Here is a 20,893-nt window from a genome sequence, read left to right on the forward strand (position 1 = left end):
TGGGCTGACTCCTGGATACCTCCTGTCCCATTTCTTGCTGCCATTAACAGCCAATATCGTGCTTGTATGGGGCATAACATGCTGTAAATATCATTGGTCTTTCACGACCTCACACTCGGAGGGCTCCTTGCGAGACAGGTTGATGTTGAATGACTGATGGCTGCACCTTTGTATCTATGACCTTGTATGTCAGCTGTTGAAGAGTGGAAATTCTTATGCTGGTGTTGATCAGCCAACACTTATCAAAAGGAAAAATATGCACATCTACAGTTTGAACTACACAAGGATGCAACAGTACACCTGCACTGATCAATAGTAATTCATTTACCTGGCCTGCAGTGTTTGATGCTATGTTGAATCCTGCCATTATTCTTTCTGTTAAAAGAGAAACATGGGAATGGAACACCAGAGAAAAGAATTAAGAAATTTGGCGAGATGAGATAAGGTGATCCAAGGGAAGGTATATTAACACGAAGTTCCACTTGGCCATGGTTCATTTTATGAACTTTCTAAGAGAAATATTATTGCTAAGGGCTGTGCACAATTCTTTGGAAGTGGACAAATGGTAATCCTTAAAGACTTGTGTATTGTACTCACCCAGAAGCACAAAAACAAAAAATACCAACAGGATGATTTTGTGTATTAATCATTTTAGATGTAGAAACATCTGTAAATGTACTTCCATTTTTGATCTGTGCTGGTTTTCATCTCCAACTAGGAGGCAGTTAAATAGAATGTCACAAGCTTTTGTTGTAGCGAGGTCTCACCTTATATTAATTTATTCTCCTCTTCTAGTTTCATGTATGAAATGGTCTTTCCACATAGTTGAAAGATAAGAACTTAAATTAATTGCTTGCCTTTTATAGTGTAATGTATGGGCTACCGTTAGACCATTGCAGATGATTGTCCAGTGTAACCAGTGATCACCAAGGAAAAATTCTTTCTTAATTGGAATTTTTTGAAAACGGATGATGGTAAGATTATGGGGATATGATGCTAAGGCTGCATTGTTGATAATAATTCATTTTTCTGTCCTGTAGTATTCATGGCATTGCACTAAACCGATGCAAACTCCGTCACCATGCTCTCGCAGCATTGATGCCATTCAATAACTCGCTTATACAGTTATACTTGTGAAAGAAGGCAAGTACTTCAATAACTGTTTTATACTTTAAGCTACATTTCACTCACAATAATGTATGGGCTAAAACATATTCACCAGTAATCTACACACTATCAGACTTTTGCAATACAAGATTTGTAAATCAAGTGCACACACTTGACAAGTAGTGTCATTTTACAATGACTGTTACAAAGTATGACGAGAAGTGGTTTATTAAGAAGCTTATATCTGACACTACCTCGTATGAAATAAACAGATGTGAAATGGAATAGTTTCATCAAAATTGATTGAGAAACACCATGCAATTAAATTATAGTGCAAAATGAAAAGTAGCCATTTTCTTTCTTCACAAGGAAACTATAGCTTTTGATGAAAAAATAAGTTCGCAAAATAATATGGCATTGTCTTATCTATCCCCAAGTGTATTTAAAGTATGAAAATGGGAAAAGAGGCTTTCCCCGTTATCCTAGCTGTCACATGTCCAAGGAACCCCGAGACATCACTCAGGTGTGAACAGGACCACGCATATACACAAGTTAGGAAAGAAGCATGCACTTGCGCACGTGCCTTTCCATGTGTGTGGGGCAAGCACAGACACACAGCGACTAGGCACAAAGTGTGCAGGTGCACACACACTTTAATGAAGCTCACAGTAACCAAATTTTTTAAAAAAAAAGTAGGAATGCCGCGTGAATGCACTATCATACACGTGAGTCTAGACTGAGGAACTGCAGGAAAGTAAGCTGAAAAATAACTTTTATAAAATAGAATACACTATACTGATCTTGTGAATATTTAGTTCACTTTTATAAGTAGATAATGTATTTGGACCTTGCTTATGAAGTACTGTTAACTATAAATGAACACTCTGCATTTACTTGATGGCATTTAGAACAAATTTATTGGTATAGCTATTTTCTATTTTCAGGGAAAAGAGAGGTAGTTGTGCTTCAGAACTTTCTCTCGAAGGTAAAGCTATTCAGTGCGGCAGTGTCTTCCGTCAGCGATTGGTTGTTAGCAATAGAGATCGTGATTTGACCACTATTGGAGGCCTTGCAGAACGTGATTTTGTTTTAGTAAGCAGCAACTTACGGATTGCAGTTACAACAGGAACTATTGATAAAATTGATCCATTTGGTATGGATATCATACTTAACAGGTACGGGTGATTTTGTTAGTTTCCTGCTTTCTGTATATGTAAGAGCTGCACATTTCTGTATTTATTTGGAACAATGCAATGCTCTGCAAGAACATTTTCTCTTTAACCCTCCTAATAATATCTTCGAATACCAACCTTGCATGTACAACTTAACCAAAGCAGTCGGCATTGCAATAGCTGACGAGACACTGATAAGAAAACATAATTTGATATTTCATTGCATGAATTTTTACCAGTTGTTTAATAAGTAGGTAGAAAATGTGCAAAAAGGAAAAAATAAAGTGAAAGGTAAACTGCACTGAAAGAAAAGAAAAGTTGCTCTTAGTTCTGTTAAAAAATTAAAAAATGATAAATTCCATCTTTTTATCATATTCACTCTGTCCAGTTCCATGAATGCATAATAAATGTTGTGATGTGCATAAAATGTTTAAACAGGGTAACATAGACAATGCACACAGATCAATGAATGTTGCCTTCAGGAGCCTAGATCAAGTAGCTCTGTGACTGGAGAACAAAAAAGTAATTGGCTTATAGAAGCACAAAATAAGATGAGAATTGAAAACAATATATGGAGAAACTTTATAGTTGCTCAATAGAAGCTAAGCCAGTGCAAGAAAACAAACTGATGCAAAACTGTGCAATGTAGTGCTGCATCAGACATGACAGTCAGAAAGATTTATTGTGTAAGGTATGAAAACATCCTACAATGAGTGAGTGAGAGGAGGAGGTACTGCTGGGATTGAGAGGGGAACTCAACAGTGACAGAGGAAACAGTTGCATGAAAAAGAAGATGAAGTAATGCTTACTTCGTCTGAACATGCATTGAGAGTTGTGGTAGTGGGGACTGAAATAGAGCAGTGGACCACTAGTGAAACATCATGTTAGATGCAGAGGTATGGTTGCCACTGGAGTGGAAGCCTCTGGCCTTGAGATGACAGAGGCTCAGCAAGCCACAGTCTGCAAGACCGTCTGGGCATGCATAATGAACATCACCTGCTGATGTTAGCAGCACAGCAATATCTGACAGACTGCATGACGCAGCCAATGAATGGCAGCCATGTCCAGGCTGCTTGCGCACCTCGTACCACGAAATACAACACATGGAAGGACAGTACTCAAATGTACTCTCCAGCATGATCAGCATTGAAGGCAAGTGCGCTCCTGGGCAGAAAGCATGTGCTCTCCTGGGCAGTGGTCAGTGACTAGGTGGTCTACAAGTGCAGTGATAGGGTAGCCAGGCAGCTGACAGTCCGGACTCATACACACATCCCATCAGGGAGGTGAATGACTCCATGTGTTACTTGGGGATTGAATATGATAGGTAGCCCACATATAATCTTTGGCTCAGGCAGCTGTCTGTAGCTTCTGGAGCCTAAATACAGGATAGGTAACTGGCTGCATCACAGTGTACTGCAGTCGGTCTTCATCTTGAAGTTAAGAGGCTGGCACTGGAGTTGTAGCTCAGTATCACATACTGTCTGGATACAATCTGAACACAATGAGAGAGAGAGGATCTGATGCAAGTGCTATTCATGTGAACCAAGGCAACTAGTGTTTTCTTCTCACCAACTCTTTGGTATTAAATCCAAAACAAGTTAGTGCGCTTGCTTGCCACCATGAAGCAAGAACTCCAAAAGTGTCCCACTTGTGACAGGATACTTTCCGGGACTGGATCAGACTCTGAATGTGGCTCTCCAGCAGGGATACGACTTCCTAAAATCCTGCCCTGAAATGAGAGCCATCCTTCATGAAATCCTCCCCACTCCACCAAGGGTGTCTTTCCGCTGTCCACCTAATCTTCGTAACCTCTTAGTTCATCCCTATGAAATCCCCTAAAACCACCTTCTCTACCCTCTGCCTCGTACCCTTGTAACTGCCTCCAGTGTAAAACCTGTCCCATGCACCCTCCCACCACCACCTACTCCAGTCCTGTAACTCGGAAGGTGTACACGATCAAAGGCAGAGCCACGTGTGAAAGCACCCACGTGATTTACCAACTGACCTGCCTACACTGTGAAGCTTTCTGTGTGGGAATAACCAGCAACAAACTGTCCATTCGCATGAATGGACACTGGCAGACAGTGTTTGTTGGTAATGAGGATCACCCTGTGGCTAAACATGCCTTGGTGCACGGCCAGCACATCTTGGCACAGTGTTACACCGTCCGGGTTATCTGGATACTTCCCACTAACACCAACCGGTCAGAACTCCGGAGATGGGAACTTGCCCTTCAGTATATCCTCTCTTCTCGTTATCCCCCAGGCCTCAACCTCCGCTAATTTCAAGTTGCCGCCACTCATACCTCACATGTCTTTCAACATCATCTTTGCCTGTGTACTTCCGCCTCAACTGACATCTCTGCCCAAACTCTTTGCATTTACAAATGTCTGCTTCTGACTGTGTATGTGCGGATGGATGTGTGTGTGTGTGTGTGTGTGTGTGTGTGTGTGTGTGTGTTTTTATTGTGCCTGTCTACCGGCGCTTTCCCCGCTTGGTAAGTCTTGGAATATAGACACACACAATAAACACACACACACACACACACACACACACACACACACACACACACACACACATCCATCCGCACATACACAGTCACAAGCAGACATTTGTAAACGGAAAGAGTTTGGGCAGAGATGTCAGTTGAGGCGGAAGTACACAGGCAAAGATGTTGTTGAAAGACAGGTGAGGTAAGAGTGGCGGCAACTTGAAAGTCTTTCCACTCCCAGGATTGGAATGACTCCTTACCCTCTCCCTTAAAACCCACATCCTTTCATCTTTCCCTCTCCTTCCCTCTTTCCTGAAGAAGCAACCATCGGTTGTGAAAGCTAGAAATTCTGTGTGTGTGTTTTTGTGTTTTATTTATTTTGCCTGTCTACCGGCACTTTCCAGCTTCATAAGTCTTGGAATCTTTGTTTTTAATATATTTTTCCCATGTGGAAGTTCCTTTCTATATTAAAAACAAAGATTCCAAGACTTACCAAGCGGAAAAGCGCCGGTAGACAGGCACAATAAAATAACACACACACAAAATTACGAGCTTTCGCAACCGGCGGTTGCTTCGTCAGGAAAGAGGGAAGGGGAAGGAAAGATGAAAGGATGTGGGTTTTAAGGGAGAGGGTAAAGAGCCATACCAATCCTGGGAGCGGAAAGACTTACCTTAGGGGGATATCCATCCATACATACACAGACACAAGCAGACATATTTAAAGGCCTTTACAAATGTCTGCTTGTGTCTGTGTATGTGCGGATGGATATGTGTGTGTGTGTGTGTGTGTGTGTGTGTGTGTGCGAGTGTGCGAGTGTACACCTGTCCTTTTTTCCCCCCTAAGGTAAGTCTTTCCGCTCCCGGGATTGGAATGACTCCTTACCCTCTCCCTTAATACCCACATCCTTTTGTCTTTCCCTCTCTTTCCCTCTTCCCGAAGAAGCAACAGTCGGTTGTGAAAGCTAGAAATTCTGTGTGTGTGTGTGTGTGTGTGTGTGTGTGTGTGTGTGTTTGTGTTTGTGTGTTTTATTTATTGTGCCTGTCTACCGGCACTTTCCCGCTTGGTAATATTAATTTGGCACCTTCTGAAATTGCCGCCCAGGTCAGATACCCTAGTGTGCACCCTCCTAGATCTGGGCCTGCGACAAGGACAAAGTCATACAATAGCCTGGCCTCCTCTCTCAAGCTGGGAGTGAAAGACAAAGAACAAGTCTGTGAGATAAATATGCAGAATGCTTTCCACCACAGTTACTCATACTTCATAAGTTCTGGAGAGTTTATGTGCTAAGTGATGCCTTACATGCCAGCAGTGAGAATACAGTTTGTCTGTGTGGAAAATAAATTTTTGGCAGCCCATTTTCCTCCTGTCAAGTAGAAATAAACTTTTGGTAGCCCATATCACTACTTAACAAGTAGAAGAGATTTTTATACATAAATATACTCCAACAAATGAAGGAAAAAAAAAAATAAACTGTGAAACAAAACATGCTGTCTAAAACATTTTCACAAAGAGTTGAGGGTTCTTTTACTGCCTCTTAATGACAAGCCGTTACAAAAGGACAGGTGGTCATCTGAAGGTGTTGCAAAAACAACAGCTCTAATAATAATAATAATAATCTCTAACATTACAAATCCTGACTTTATTCATAACTTGTACGAATTAAACATGTGTGAGCAGTGTGCATATAAGCTTCCATTTGGTACATTGAGGCAAGAGGGTCAGTGGTTACATCGCCACTTGTAGCACATTTGCACATGATACTTACTGTTTATTCTAGTAACCATACTTTGCACATCTTGGAAGCTGTTGCCAAAAATACCAATACTGCCTCGTTTTAAGATACAGCCATTTGGTTTGGCTTGCATAGCCACATGGCAACCACGCAGATGTTCACAGGCTGCAAAGTTGCCATCCACACATGCTTGATGCCTTTCCTCTATATGTTACAGTGTATGGTGATGTAGCTGGCTGCCATGTTTCATTAGCCGTGTGGGAGGGACCATGTTGGGTTACACTCACCAAGTACTTACCCAGTTGCAAGTGAAAAAGACCCCAACCATGTGACAGCAAGCTCACTGGTGTTGGCCACATGGCTACAGTGCACTGTGCTTCTCACATTACCTTTATACCTCACATTGCATATTCTAGGACTTTCATTTCTTTGGCATTATATGTCAAAGAGTCTCTAGCTAACACCTTGTATTTTTTCATGTTCAAAATCTGCCTCTACTCATACTTACATCAAGCTAACATCTTTGATGGCATATTCCCATCCCCTTATGTTGCTGTCCCTGCCTCTTTTAGGCATTGATATTCCTTCACTTCTTCCTCAATCATCTCCCCTCCTCCTTTGTGCAACAGTACTCATCATTTCACATGAGCCACAAGCTGCAGGACATTGCATGCACCTGTGTTCTCTGAAGAATAACACATGTTTGTAAGTTGAGCTGTCATGTTCTTGTTTTTATGTTCACCTGTTGATTTATAGCCTCATTCCATTGTCAATAATTCATTTATGTACTTCAACGTATGTTCATATTTTTCTTTATTATTGTTTTCAGAGATCTCAGAAGCCGGCATTATGGTGATAAATTTCACATAGATGTTTATGAGAGTCAGAGTTCTTTGTCTTATCTTATGACTAGTTTAGGACTGCTTATGGATAATACAGAAGCAGCCGCCAAGTTGCGCAGTATTGTTGTTGACAGGTAAATTTCTGAAATAATGGTCTAATGTAAATAAGTATAAAGTGTTCAATATAACCAGAACCAAGATTACTAACTAAAATAGCAAGCAGAGATTTCCCACAGCAAAGAAAATCGGGTGGCTTATCTAGGGCAGCTGCAAGTAGCCTGTCTGGGAACATAAAAAATGTATTGTTACACTTATGCATTGCTCCATTGCCCCCCCCCCCTCCCTCCCCCTCCCTTACACCACCGCCAATATCAAACTTACTCACAAACTCGAAAATATAAGCTACTATACAGATGTTTAGTATTTACGTGTACTGTTAAAAGAGAAATAGTGTGAGAAGCCATAGATGATGTCACACTTTCCATTAAAGAAAATAGAATACATCATAGACATTTGTAATGATTACTTTTGTAAAAAAAGTGAAAAATGTAAGCAGGAGGAAAACAATACTACACAGAAGCAGCAATGCCAACAACGTTTAAGATGCTAAAATTTCTTTGATATTCTCCAATGAGCTAATGAAAAACAACCAGGACTCTCAAAATCATGGATGGTGAGGGAAGGGCAGGTTATTCCAAGCCAAACATTATTCGCCAAATAACCACAGGTTGGAAATATGCAGTTGTGGAGATATGTTTGCAAAATAACTGCCATTCAGCAATGAACATTTAGAAGCTTTTTCAGTGAACCAATTCATAGCCAGTAGAAGAGACTGTGCCATAATTCACTGGTTTTGCCGCAATATGTCGGATGCTCTGCTTGTGACAGAAGGGAGCACTGCTACAGTGGAACTAATTCTATCATGAACACAATTTTATGTAATAAAATAAATAAATTATGATCATCATCTCTCATATAGTTTCCGATCAGATTTTGAAGTTTTTGCAGGCTTCAGATCATTCAGAATTTTTGTAATGCTTATGAAAAATTGGCATGTCATGTAATGATGAATTAGTGTATGAATGATGTGAATTATTTGATCTTCGCTGCATCCTGTGTCGGTAATTTCAGCTCTAATGAGATCCTAACTCTTTAGACATTCATAAAATGTCACTTCATAAACTGTCAATGAGAAGTTCTACCAGAACATTGAAGATGCCTTTCGATAGATAAGTGAGCAATGTTTTTCTCATAATAGAGATGCCATCTCTAATAGACCTAGGCAAGGATAGTGGCATGTGAGGTGAGTTCACACTTAAAAGGCACAAACACTTCAGGCACTGTAACTTTTCTTTCTTGATGAACCTCACAACTTGACAGATGATAAACCAACTTTCCTCTCCTTCCTTGCTTTCCTCAGTGTTCATCATACATTCTGAATCTGATTGAGATGCTGTGAGAATATGCAAAATACAGTGTTTGCTTAGTTATAGTTTCCATTTTAAAAACTCACTGTTTCTCTCTTTTCTTTTGCTCCAGATTTCTAGCTTATATCCACATTCGATTTATGTTCGATGTCAATGAACAATCATGTTGACATGGGGTATTCAAAGTGGAATGATCATTATTAATGGATATGACAAAAAAACCATTCAAACAAAAAAAGTCTAGTAAATAAAGGTTGTAAAATGCATACTGTTAAGAATTATGAACACTTCTGATCTTTACTGCTGTGAAACACATTTCTTCTACTGAGCAACTGCTTGTACCTCTCACTGTATGCATTATAGAGTGCTTGTTTAATTTTCCAAGTAGTCATTGCTGTCATATGTCTCAGTGTTGCCCATTCCTCGTGGGACACCCTGTATATTCAGTTTGTTTGTCATTGACAATATTATAGGCTCTTAAACAAAGGACTATCATGGAAAAGAAAAATGAGTTAACTATGTGTATGAAGTTGTTCATATTCAATTTGAATGATTCCACAAACTTTCCAAGTTCAAATCCTACAGCATTTACTTCCCTGAAAAAATTAGTGGTGTTGACAAACGAGTTTCTGGAAAGCTAATTTTAAGTTAGTTCACTGAAATTATGTCATATCCAATTAAATGGAGGTTAACCGGCTGCAAAATTTCAGTCAGATGAGTTCTGGGGAACCTCTTGCTGATAAAGTTGTGAATGGAAATTTGATTTGATCATCTCATAATTAAAAAGTACACCAGTTTTATCACAAAAATTAGTTCTTATGCACTTTATTACATTGAGTGGCATCCGAAAATGCCCACATTATTCTTGTTTCTTTAATTAGATTTTATATATAACAAATAACTTTCAGTTCTATGCCTCTAATTCCTAGACATGTCCAGACCTTTTGAGTGGCTGCCATCTGAAGTGAATGCAATAATTCTTGTTTCAGCTTGTTCTAGCTGGATATTTATTATTTGTAAAGCAATGTCGTCGTTAGTTATTTTGTGGCATGTATGCATGGCAAAAGATTGAATCCAATGGTGCTGTATATGAACAACCATAAACACTAGAGTATGATCTGCAAGTTCATTCTTACAGTAATTCGGATTATTTTTCCCTAAATTGGCAAAAGTATCAACATTCAGTGAAGTGTCATTGAACTTTGCCACTTCATCAAGAATTAGCTCACAAAAGCATTTGTTGTAATCTTGTTCTTCTTGAAAATAGATCCCAGTTGGTTTGACAGCATTTGTATAAATTTCATATGGGCTTTTGAGAATCATAACCAACTTTGGGGATTCTTTCCAAAGGAACTGCAATCATTCTTGTGTGAGACACTATCTGTATCCCTTGGGTGTGTTATTTTTGAGAGTGCACTGTCAGGAGGAAACATTGTAATACTGTATGTCCTTACTTTTTTAAATTCCTTTAATGTTACATCATCTATGATTTTCTATTTTTTACTGGGTTTAGAATGATCTAGGGGATTTGAGTCATCTTCTGCTTTTTGTCTGTGAGCTGCTTTCAATGAGATTAATTATAGTAGTGACCGAGCTCAGTCTCTCTTGTAATCGCTGTGCTTCTAGTTCTCCAAATTCAGTGTGTTTTTAATGAAATTACTGCTGCGTGTGGAACTTGCTGATTCTGTACACTATCTTGGACAGAAGAAAGACTGTCAAACATCACAATTATTATGTACTTCCAGTTTACAATCTTTCCTACAAAATGTTTTGGAAATGTTTTTCGTTGAACTGGGTAGTAAATGAGAAACTGATCCTTGTCTCAGAGACCATCTTTCTCGTGGAATTTGGTCTTGTTTATTGGTAATGAAAAATAATTCTAAGTTACTTTTTGAAATGAGAACTACAAGCAAACCACTTAGGAGTTACATTCGTTGTTTCTCACTCATTTCAATAATTTTACTTTGATTTCACAAGGTCTAAATAAATATTAATCATTATTTTTTTTCTGGACAAAAGTACATGAGCATTTTTCCTTCTTCTCTAGGAAGTGAGAGTAATTCATAGTCTTTATATTACACTACTGGCCATTAAAATTGGTACACCACAAAGATGACATGCTACAGACGCGAAATTTAACCGACAGGAAGAAGATGCTGTGATATGCAAATGGTTAGGTTTTCAGGGCATTCACACAAGGTTGGCACTGGTGGCGACACATACAACGTACTGACATGAGGAATGTAGTCAACCGATTTCTCATACACAAACAGCAGTTGACCGGCGTTGCCTGGTGTAACATTGTTCTGATGCCTCGTGTAAGGAGGAAAAATGCGTATCATCACGTTTCCGACTTTGATAATGGTTGGATTGTAGCCTATCATTATAGCGGTTTATCGTATCGTGACACTGCTGCTCATGTTGGTTGATATCCAATGACTTTTAGCAGAATATGGAATCAGTGGGTTCAGGAGGGTAATACAGAACGGAGTACTGGATCCCAACAGCCTCGTATCACTAGCCGTCGAGATGACAGGCAACTTATCCACATGGCTGTAACAGATCGTGCTGCCATGTCTTGATTCCTGAGTCAGCAGATGGGGACGTTGGAAAGACGACAACCATCTGCACGAACAGTTCGACGTCGTTTGCAGCAGCATGGACTATCATCTCGGAGACCGTGGCGGCAGTTACCCTTCACACTGCATCACAGACAGGAGTGCCTGCGATAGTGTACTCAGTGATGAACCTGGGTGAACAAATGGCAAAACGACATTTTTTTTGGGGTGAACCCAGGTTCTGTTTACAGCATCACGATGGTCGCATCCGTGTTTGGCGACATCGCGGTGAACACATATTGGAAGCGTGTATTTGTCATTGCCATATTGGCGTATCACTATCGTGATGGTATGGGGTGCCATTGGTTACACATCTCGGTCACCTCTTGTTCGCATAGACGGCACTTTGAACAGTGGACATTACATTTCAGATGTGTTACGACCAGTGGCTCTACTCTTCATTCGATCCCTGCTGAACCCTACATTTCAGCATGATAATGCACGACCGCATGTTGCAGGTCCTGTACGTGCCGTTCTTGATACAGAAAATGTTTGACTGCTGCCCTGGCCAGCACATTCTCCAGGTCTCTGACCAATTGAAAACGTCTGGTCAATGGTGGCCGAGCAACTGGCTTGTCACAGTATGCCAGTCACTACTCTTGATGAACTGTGGTAGCGTGTTGAAGCTGCATGGGCAGCTGTACCTGTGCACGGCATCAAGCTCTGATTGACTCAATGCCCAGGCGTATCAAGGCCGTTATTACGGCCAGAGGTGGTTCTTCTGGGTACTGATTTCTCAGGATCTATGCACCCAAATTGCGTGAAAATGTAACCACCCAAATTGCGTGAAAATGTAATCACATGTCAGTTGTATTATAATATATTTGTCCAATGAATACCTGTTTATCATCTGCATTTCTTCCTGGTGTAGCAATTTTAATGGCCAATAGTGTACCTTCTCTGTGCAGGTTTGTCCACCTGCTTACAGGCGTGATAACGTGTTTGCCCGTCGTGGAGTGAGCCTGGATTTGATTCCTGACCGGGTTGGAAATTTTTTCTGTTCGTGGACTGGGTGTTTAGTTATCATCACCACCATTTCAATATCACCAATGCGCAAGTCGCTCAATGCAGTGTCGCCTGAAATAAGACTTGCAACCTGGTGGCTGAACTTCTCTGGATGGGGCCTCAGGGCCAACAATGCCACACGGATCATTTCATTTCATTGCATTTTTTTTTTTTTTTTTTTTTTTTTTTTTTTTTTTTTTTTTTTTTTTTTTTTGCAGCATTCACACACAACACCATAAGCAAAATCACAATAAAAGTACAGAAGATTTCAGCAATCACCATCTAGTGACACAGAATTGGATCAACTTTTCTCAAGTGAGAGTTCTGTTAGTATTTCACAAGAATATCAAATACTACCTGCTTTAATGTGTATCAAGACAGCACACTTTCACTTTCCTGCTTGTCACGATGAATATGTTTGGGTACATCTAACAGTGCACTTTTGGCTAACTAAGCTGCTGTAATGTTATGTTATGCTTGTTCTACTTCAATGAACATGTTGATGTGTGAGATACCATGCCAGACTCGACATGAACAGGAGCACAGGCAATGAGCTAGCTTATATTCACATTGCTTACAAGCCAGTGGGCTGCAGTGCTATGGGTGCTAGAAGATAATATGCAGTGCATTTCCCAAACAGGGGGTTAAAAGCCGTAAAGATAGTTTTTCATACTGCAACTACTGAAGGGATGCAGGGCCATTCTTCTGTTATCAGGATAGTATTGCTCCCACAACCCAGGTGTTTGTTTGGACTGCAGTTGAGGTGGTCAAGAATCAGTCATCAAGGTGCCAACAGCTAAAAGAATGTCCATTATTAACCACAGGACTTTACTAAATTGCCTGTGATGAAAGCTGCAAATGCTATCTGGCATCAACCTCTGGCTCGCGAAGCAGCAGCAGCTGTGGTGTACCATGGAATTGTGCTACAATGCCCAGACCTGGCGGTGGCATTAGGCTAATGGCAGTAGACACAGTACTGCCAGATGTAGCTGGTGCTGAATTTGCAGTGGTGGTTGGCATTCATGGCCTTGCTGCTCGGGTTCTCTTTCTGTTGGTGATTGCAACTGTGGTGCTGGATGGAAGGGGGTGGGGGAGCTGTGCAACAACTAGTTGGTGCAGCATGCTCATGTACAAACTCAAGATCAGGGAGTATGAATAGATGTTGATGAACAAATGAGAGCTTCCAACGAGATCCTGAGCTGATTGATCCATCTCCATTGCAGTCAAATCACTTGAAAGATGATATGTGCCTTGGTGGCAAAATGGACACACATGATTAGTACTTTAGCAACTGTTTCATTACTACTGATGTGTCACATAGCGAGGTGGACTTAACACTGACTTGATCCAGTGCATGTGCGACTACTGCAATAACTGCAGGAATCAGTGTTGCAGTTCGGTCAACAGCTGAGAGGCTTGTCCAGCAATGGGTGCTGAAAGTATCTCTTACTCTCATGCTGCAGCACAGCAGTCAACACATCAGGCCTGTGGACCAATCAGTTGACAGAAGTGGGCATGCTTGCACCAAAAAGTCTGATGCAGGACAATGAATATAACGAGGACTCCGGAATTTGATGGAGATACAGCAGTATCAGAACTGCAGCTCACAAATTCATACTAAACAATTAGTTTGTTTGCAATTTTGTTAAAGAAAATGGTTTATATCCATACCATGCACAAAAGATGCAAGCTTTGAAAGTCAACAACCTGCAACACTTGGCATATTAATGTTGCCATTAGTTTCTGGTATGTGGTCACCATAAAATGCTTTTGGTTAATGTCTGGGCAGGATTTGTTGGTTACAACTTGAGTAGACCTTCTGTCAATTTTGTGGTGATGTTGGATGCATGAATTCGAGCATTTGCTGTAAAAATGTAATATGAGAAAAAAAATTTGGAATTAAGTTTATGAGTTATAACAGTGGGAACCCAGTTAGGAATATAGACAGCGTAGGAAAAGATAGATCTACTTATCATATAGAAGACATATTAAGTTGCAGGTAGGCACTATTAAAAGACACATACATAAACCTTTCAGCCACAGCCTTCATCAGCAAAAGAGACACACACATTGTTCATACAGACAAGGAAGACACATCATGCATGCACAACTGGCAACTCCAGAATCTTGGGCCAGAATGCAACTATCATTTGGGATGCAAGCAGCAATCTGGAGGTGGCTGGCAAGGGTTAGGGATAGTAGTGTATGGTTGGGGGGGGGGGGGGGGGGAGGGAGAGAGAGAGAGAGAGAGAGAGAGAGAGAGAGAGAGAGAGAGAGAGAGAGAGAGAGAGAGAGAGAGAGAGATGCTGTCTGGTGGAGTGTGTAGAGACTAGAACGCTAACAGGTGCAACGTCAGGAGGTTGAGGGGTAGGGAGGTCGAGAGGAATAGGGGAAGATCAGCTGGTGCACCAACAGAGGGTGAGAAACAAGCAGGGTGGGAGACAAGAATGGGGAGGAGATGATAGGACAGAGGGGGTGGAAATGTTGGGTCGAAGGTGTGGGACAGTATGTTACCATATTTGAGGCTAGGATAATTATGGCAGCAGAGAATGTGTTGTAAGGGTAACTGCCATCTGCGCAGTTCAGAGAGTCTGGTGGTGGAGGAATAATCCTGATTGGTCAGGTAGCGAAGCAGCCTTTGAAATGAACCAAGTTATGTTCAGCTGCATGTTGCAGCACAGGGTGGGCTACTTCGTTCTTGGCTACAATTTGGTGGTGGCTGTTCATCCTGGTGGTCCTACCAATATAACAAGCTGTGCAGTGATTGCAGCAGAGCTGGTAAATGACATGGCTACTTTCACAGATGGCAGATGAGAGAAAGGTGTTGAGGTTGTGAAGGAATGAAGATAGGTTGTCTTGGCTGTGAGTACAGACCATGGAGATGTGAACAAACCTAAACCAGACTAAGTGTTTGGTGTTTGAGACGATAGGAAGGTCTCCTCTAGATGGCCCATAAAAAGGTTAGCATGGGATACCATGAAAGTCCCCATGGCTGTGCTGCCGATTTGTTTATATACCTTCCCTTCAAAGCAGTAGTAGTTATGGGTTGGGACAAAGTTAGTAAGGTGTATGAGGAATGTGAGAGTGGGTATGTTCAACAGTGGTAAGTCGGTGAGCGTGTGGGATGTTAATGTATAGGGAGCTGGTGTCAACAGTGGTGAGTACAGATCCAGGAGGTAAAGAGGTGGGATGGTGAAGAGTCGGTGAAGGAAGTGGCTGGTGTATGTAATGTGGGAGGCTAGATTACAGACAGTTGGTTGGAGGTGTTGACAAACAAGGGCCAAAATTCTTTCAGTGTGGGCTCAATAACCAGCCACAATGGGGCATCCAGGATTGTTGGGTTTGTAGATTTTGAGGGGCATGTTAAAGGTGGGTGTGCAGGGTGTCACAGCAGTGAGGAGGCAAATGTATTCAGGAGCAAGGGTCTGGGAAGGACACAAGAAGTTATGTGGGTATTGGAGGGTGTGGTGTACTTCTGGGATGGGTCCATTCCGGTAGATTTTACAGGTGGAGTAGTCAGATAGCTGGTGGAGGCCTTCTGCCTGGTAGTCACTGTGATTCATAATGCCAGTGTTGAAATCTTTGTCTGCAAGAAGGATGACCTGATCACGGTTTGTTTTCAGGTAGTGTATGGCTATCCTTTCTTCTACTAAAAAAGTTGGTGTTCTGAGAAAGGGACCTTGGGAAAAGTCAGGGTTCAGTGTTAGTTTTAGGTTGGTTTTGGTTGGAGGAATTGGTGGCAAAGAAGTGCTTCAATTGCAGGAATCGGGAGGAAGACGGAAGGTCTTTGATAAGTGAAGAATGGTTAAATTTTGGTGTGGGACTAAAGGTGAGGCTTTTGGATAGAAAGTGTTTTAGGAATGTTTTGGCTCTGGATTTGGTAGAGATGGTAGGGCATTTTGGGAGATCTGGCAAGTTGAAAAGGTCAGCTAGGCAGGGTTTAGTTGCTGTGAGGTGAGGACAAGGAGGAACACTGTGGGTACAATAGTGGTTGGCAGCAGTAGCATGTCAACAGGTTGGATAATTTATGGAGTCGTGTCTGGAATGCTCCTTGAGGTGATGGAAAACAAGGGATTCAATTACAGAGATGTGATTTGTGGAAAGGGATTGTACGACAGTTGTACAATGTGGAGGGAGCAGTGATAATTCTGGGATACCTGTACTATGGAGATGTGATTACGCAGTACCAGGTTTGTGAGGACTAGGAATTGATGGAATGTGAAAATGTGTAGGTCATTGTGAAAGGAGGGGTGGGATCCAGAGAAAGGAATCTTCATGTTTAGTTTGTTCAAGGAGATTCTATGATGTAGGCAGCATTTGTGGAACAGTACATGGAACTGGGTTTTAGCCAGGGAAGGAATGCTTTTCTGAACTGGTGCAGAAAGATGAAGGCGGGACCCATTGTGACAGGACTGGCATAAAGGAAATGGCAGTGATGCAGTAATGGGCCAAATAGGTGTTGATGGTTGTGAGAAGAGCTGGATAAGTGAAAAGAAGTGTAAATAATGTCTAAAAAATAATTAAATACAAGCAGAAACACATGCAGATACATAATAATGTTCAAAACTGCATGAAACCATGTAAAAACATGCACCATGCACAAATACGTTAAAAATGTACAGAAACATGGGGGGGAGGGAGGAACGACACAAGTCGCTGAAGTGGCGTCAACTCTAAAGATTTGCACCAGGCAAATGCTCTACCTTACAGGAGGCCCTAGCCACACAGCATTTCCATTTCCAATATTACACTATACTCATCTGACCAGAAATCCTTGTCTTCTTTCCAATCCACTTCACTGACCACTACTATATTTAGACTGAACCTTTGCATTTCCCCTTTCCAGATTTTCTAGCTTCTCTATCACATTCAAGCTTCTGACATTCCACACCCTGACTCACAAAACATTATCCTTTCATTGGTTATTCAATCTTTTTCTCATGGTCATCCCACCCTCTTCCCTTTGGTAGTCCCTTCCCAGAGAGCCAAATAGTGGACTATTCTGTAATCTTTAGCCAATGGAGAGATTATGACAACACATTTTTTCAATTACAGGCCACATGGCCTGTGCATACAAATTATCTGCCTTTAATGCAGTCATTTCCATTGTCTTCTGCATCCTCGTGCTGTTGATCATTGCCGGTGGTTCCATCTTTAGGGGCAGTTTCCCACCCCAAAGACAAAAGTGTCCTGAACTTCTGTCCGCTCCTGTGCCCTCTTTGACAAGCTCGTTGGCAGAATGAGCGGGACTTCTTATGCTGGAAGTCTTCAGCGGCTAATTCTGTTTATTAGTTGAAATTTAAGTGGTGGCAGGTTTAGAACCAATGACGTTTCGACTACTAGTCAAAGATGTTATCCGTAGACCACAGGTGCGCATCTTGGGAGCTACACCAATATAAAAAGCTGTGCAATGACTGCAGCAGAGTAGGTAAATGACAAGGCTGCTTTCATAGGTGGCCTGGTCCCTGATGGGGTAGGATAGACTTGTTACAGGATTAGAATAGGAAGTGTTGGTTGGGTGGATTGGACAGCGCTCCCTCCAGGGTCTTCCACATGGATATGATACATGTGGCAAGGGACTGGGATTGGCATAGAGATCAACTAGGATGTTGTGGAGGTTGGGTAGGAGATGGAACACCGCCTTAGGAGTGGTGGGAAGTACCTTGGGAATGATGACACTCATTTCTGGTCAAGACGTTAGATTGGGGATATGAGGAGAAATGACATGGGAGATCTGTTTGCAGATTAGGTTTAGGGGATAATGCCTATCTATGAAGGCATTTATGAGACCTTCAGCACTCTTCTCTATAGCATTACTGTTTTCATTGTCCATTCTTTCTCTTATTTCCTGTGTTTACTTACCGCCTTCCACACTGCAATTACTCACACCGTATCAATGATTGTTGATACACAATGCACACCTTGTGACTGCAAGGATTGTTGTGCACCACCTTATGCCCCAGATTCTTTCCTCCGATAGTTATATTTATTCCTACTGGTACCAATTCATCCCTCATCCTGACATAATTTAGTATTTTATTTTCCACACTTGGCCGTGCCACATGAAATTTTGATCCTTGACTTAACCCATTGCCCCTCCCTCTCTTTTAGCTCATTGCAACACACACACACACACACACACACACACACACACACACACACACACACAGAGAGAGAGAGAGAGAGAGAGAGAGAGAGAGAGAGAGAGAGAGAGAGAGAGAGAGGGGGGGGGGGGGCGAGTTATTTCATTAACAAGTTTAACATTTTCTACTTTTAGTGTTAATATTTCTATTTTCAGCATTTCAGTATCACTTTGAAGTGATTCAGTAATTTTTCCCTTAGAGTCAATTGCGTTTAAGAGGTCAGCAGGTTCAATACATAAATAATACGTAACAAGCATGCATAATCTTCTTTTATGAATTTCAAAATCACTTTCACACAGTTTTCATATAACCAGCAATTACACTTCACACAAAAAATACATTTCATGAAGTGTTTTGAACATTCCCTGCTCAACAAGCTATTTAATTTAACTTGATTTGAGGACTGAGACATGTCGCTGTACTCTTCTGTTGTCACCATCATGCCACATACACTACTAGCCTTTAAAATTACACCACGAAGATGACATGCTACAAATGTGAAATTTAAAAGATAGGAAGAAGATGCCGTGATATGAAAATGATTAGCATTTCAGAGCATTCACATAAGGTTGGCGATGGTGGTGACACCTACAAAGTGCTGACATGAGGAAAGTTTCCAACCAATTTCTCATACACAAACAGCAGTTTGCCTGGTGAAATGTTGTTGTGATGCCTCGTGTAAGGAGGAGAAATGCGTACCATCACGTTGCCGACTTTGATAAGGATAAGATTGTAGCCTATCACAATTGCGGTTTATCGTATCGCAACATTGCTGCTCGCGTTGATCGAGATCCAATGACTGTTAGCAGAATATGGAATTGGTGGATTCAGGAAGGTAATACAGAATGCCATGCTGGATCCCAACAGCCTCGTATCACTAGCAGTCAAGATGACAGGCATCGTATCCGCATGGCTGTAACAGATCGTGCAGCCACATCTCGATCCCTGAATCAACAGATGGGGATGTTTGCAAGACAACAACCATCTGCACGAACAGTTCGGCGACGTTTGTAGCAGCATGGACTATCATCTTGGAGACCATGACAACAGTTACCCTTGATGCTGCATCACAGACAGGAGCGCGTGTGACGGTGTACTCAATGACAAACCTGGGTGCACGAATGGCAAAACGTCATGTTTTCAGATGAATCCAGGTTCAGTTTACAGCATCACGATGGTCGCATCCGTGTTTGGCAACATCGCGGTGAATGCACATTGGAAGTGTGTATTCGTCATTGCCATACGGGGGTATCACCATCGTGATGGTATGGGGTTCCATTGGTTACACGTCTTGGTCCCCTCTTGTCCACATTGACAGCACTTTGAACAGTGGACATTACGTTTCAGATGTGTTACGCCCATGGCTCTACCCTTCAATCGATTCCTGCGAAACCCTACATTTCAGCAGGATAATGCACGACCGCATGTTGCAGGTCCTGTACGGGCCTTTCTGGATACAGAAAATGTTTGACTGCTGCCTTGGGCAGCATATTCTCCAGATCTCTGAGCAATTGAAAACGTCTGGTCAATGGTGGCCGAGCAACTGGCTCGTCAAAAATACACCAGTCACTACTCGTGATGAACTGTGGTATCGTGTTGAAGCTGCACGGGCAGCTGTACCTGTACACTCCATCCAAGCTCTGATTGACTCAATGCCCAGGCATACCAAGGCCGTTCTTACGGCCAGATGTGGTTGTTCTGGGTACCGATTTCTCAGGATCTATGCACCCAAATTGCATGAAAATGTAATCACATGTCATTTCTAGTATATTTGTCCAGTGAATACCTGTTTATCAACTGCATTTCTTCTTGGTGTTGCAATTTTAATGGCCAGTGGTGTATTTCATAGGGCCACATTACAAGCTGCTGAAGTTTGACATGCTTCTTTCCTGATGTCACTTGAAAAATAACCCTGTTAACCCCTTTGTCAAGCAGTAACTCTGGCTATGTGTGAACTGATACTAAAATGATACTTCTGTCTGTGTGGAATGACAGAGTGAGAGTTTGGTTTGTGATTACTGGATACAGTGTCAAATAAAACTCATTGCAAAAACCAAAGAAAGGATCATAGTTGATGAGGTGTTATGGGGTTCACTTTGTATTCTCATGTCTGCTTGCTTGAGACTGAGAGGAGCAGAAGGCATATTCCTTTCAATGTTAAGTTACTTGCCTTGCATGGCAGTCACTACCATGGCGCTGTGTAAGTGCAGCACATGTGCCTCTTGCCAGCACCATGTGCCATGCACTATTGCAGTTACCTTTCTGTCTTTTCCAGTTATTTGAAGATATCAACACTTAACTATAAACTGACTGTATTGAAAACAAATTCCTTTATTAAGCAGGAGGTAGATGGCT

The 20,893-nt window shown here is 41.7% G+C and overlaps 1 protein-coding gene across 1 annotated transcript in view; it reads left to right on the forward strand.

Moving 5' to 3' along the window:
• The window catches only part of LOC126284296 (DNA replication ATP-dependent helicase/nuclease DNA2), a 154,805-nt gene that overhangs the window by 104,748 nt on the left and 29,164 nt on the right, over nt 1–20,893 (forward strand). The window contains exons 11-12 of the mRNA XM_049983126.1: nt 2,052–2,282; nt 7,333–7,479. Coding sequence (XP_049839083.1) covers nt 2,052–2,282; nt 7,333–7,479 — 378 coding nt within the window. The remainder of the gene's footprint in view (nt 1–2,051; nt 2,283–7,332; nt 7,480–20,893) is intronic.

The sequence above is a fragment of the Schistocerca gregaria genome, chromosome 8 (genome assembly GCF_023897955.1).
Source record: "Schistocerca gregaria isolate iqSchGreg1 chromosome 8, iqSchGreg1.2, whole genome shotgun sequence".
In the NCBI taxonomy this organism is placed as follows: domain Eukaryota; kingdom Metazoa; phylum Arthropoda; class Insecta; order Orthoptera; family Acrididae; genus Schistocerca; species Schistocerca gregaria.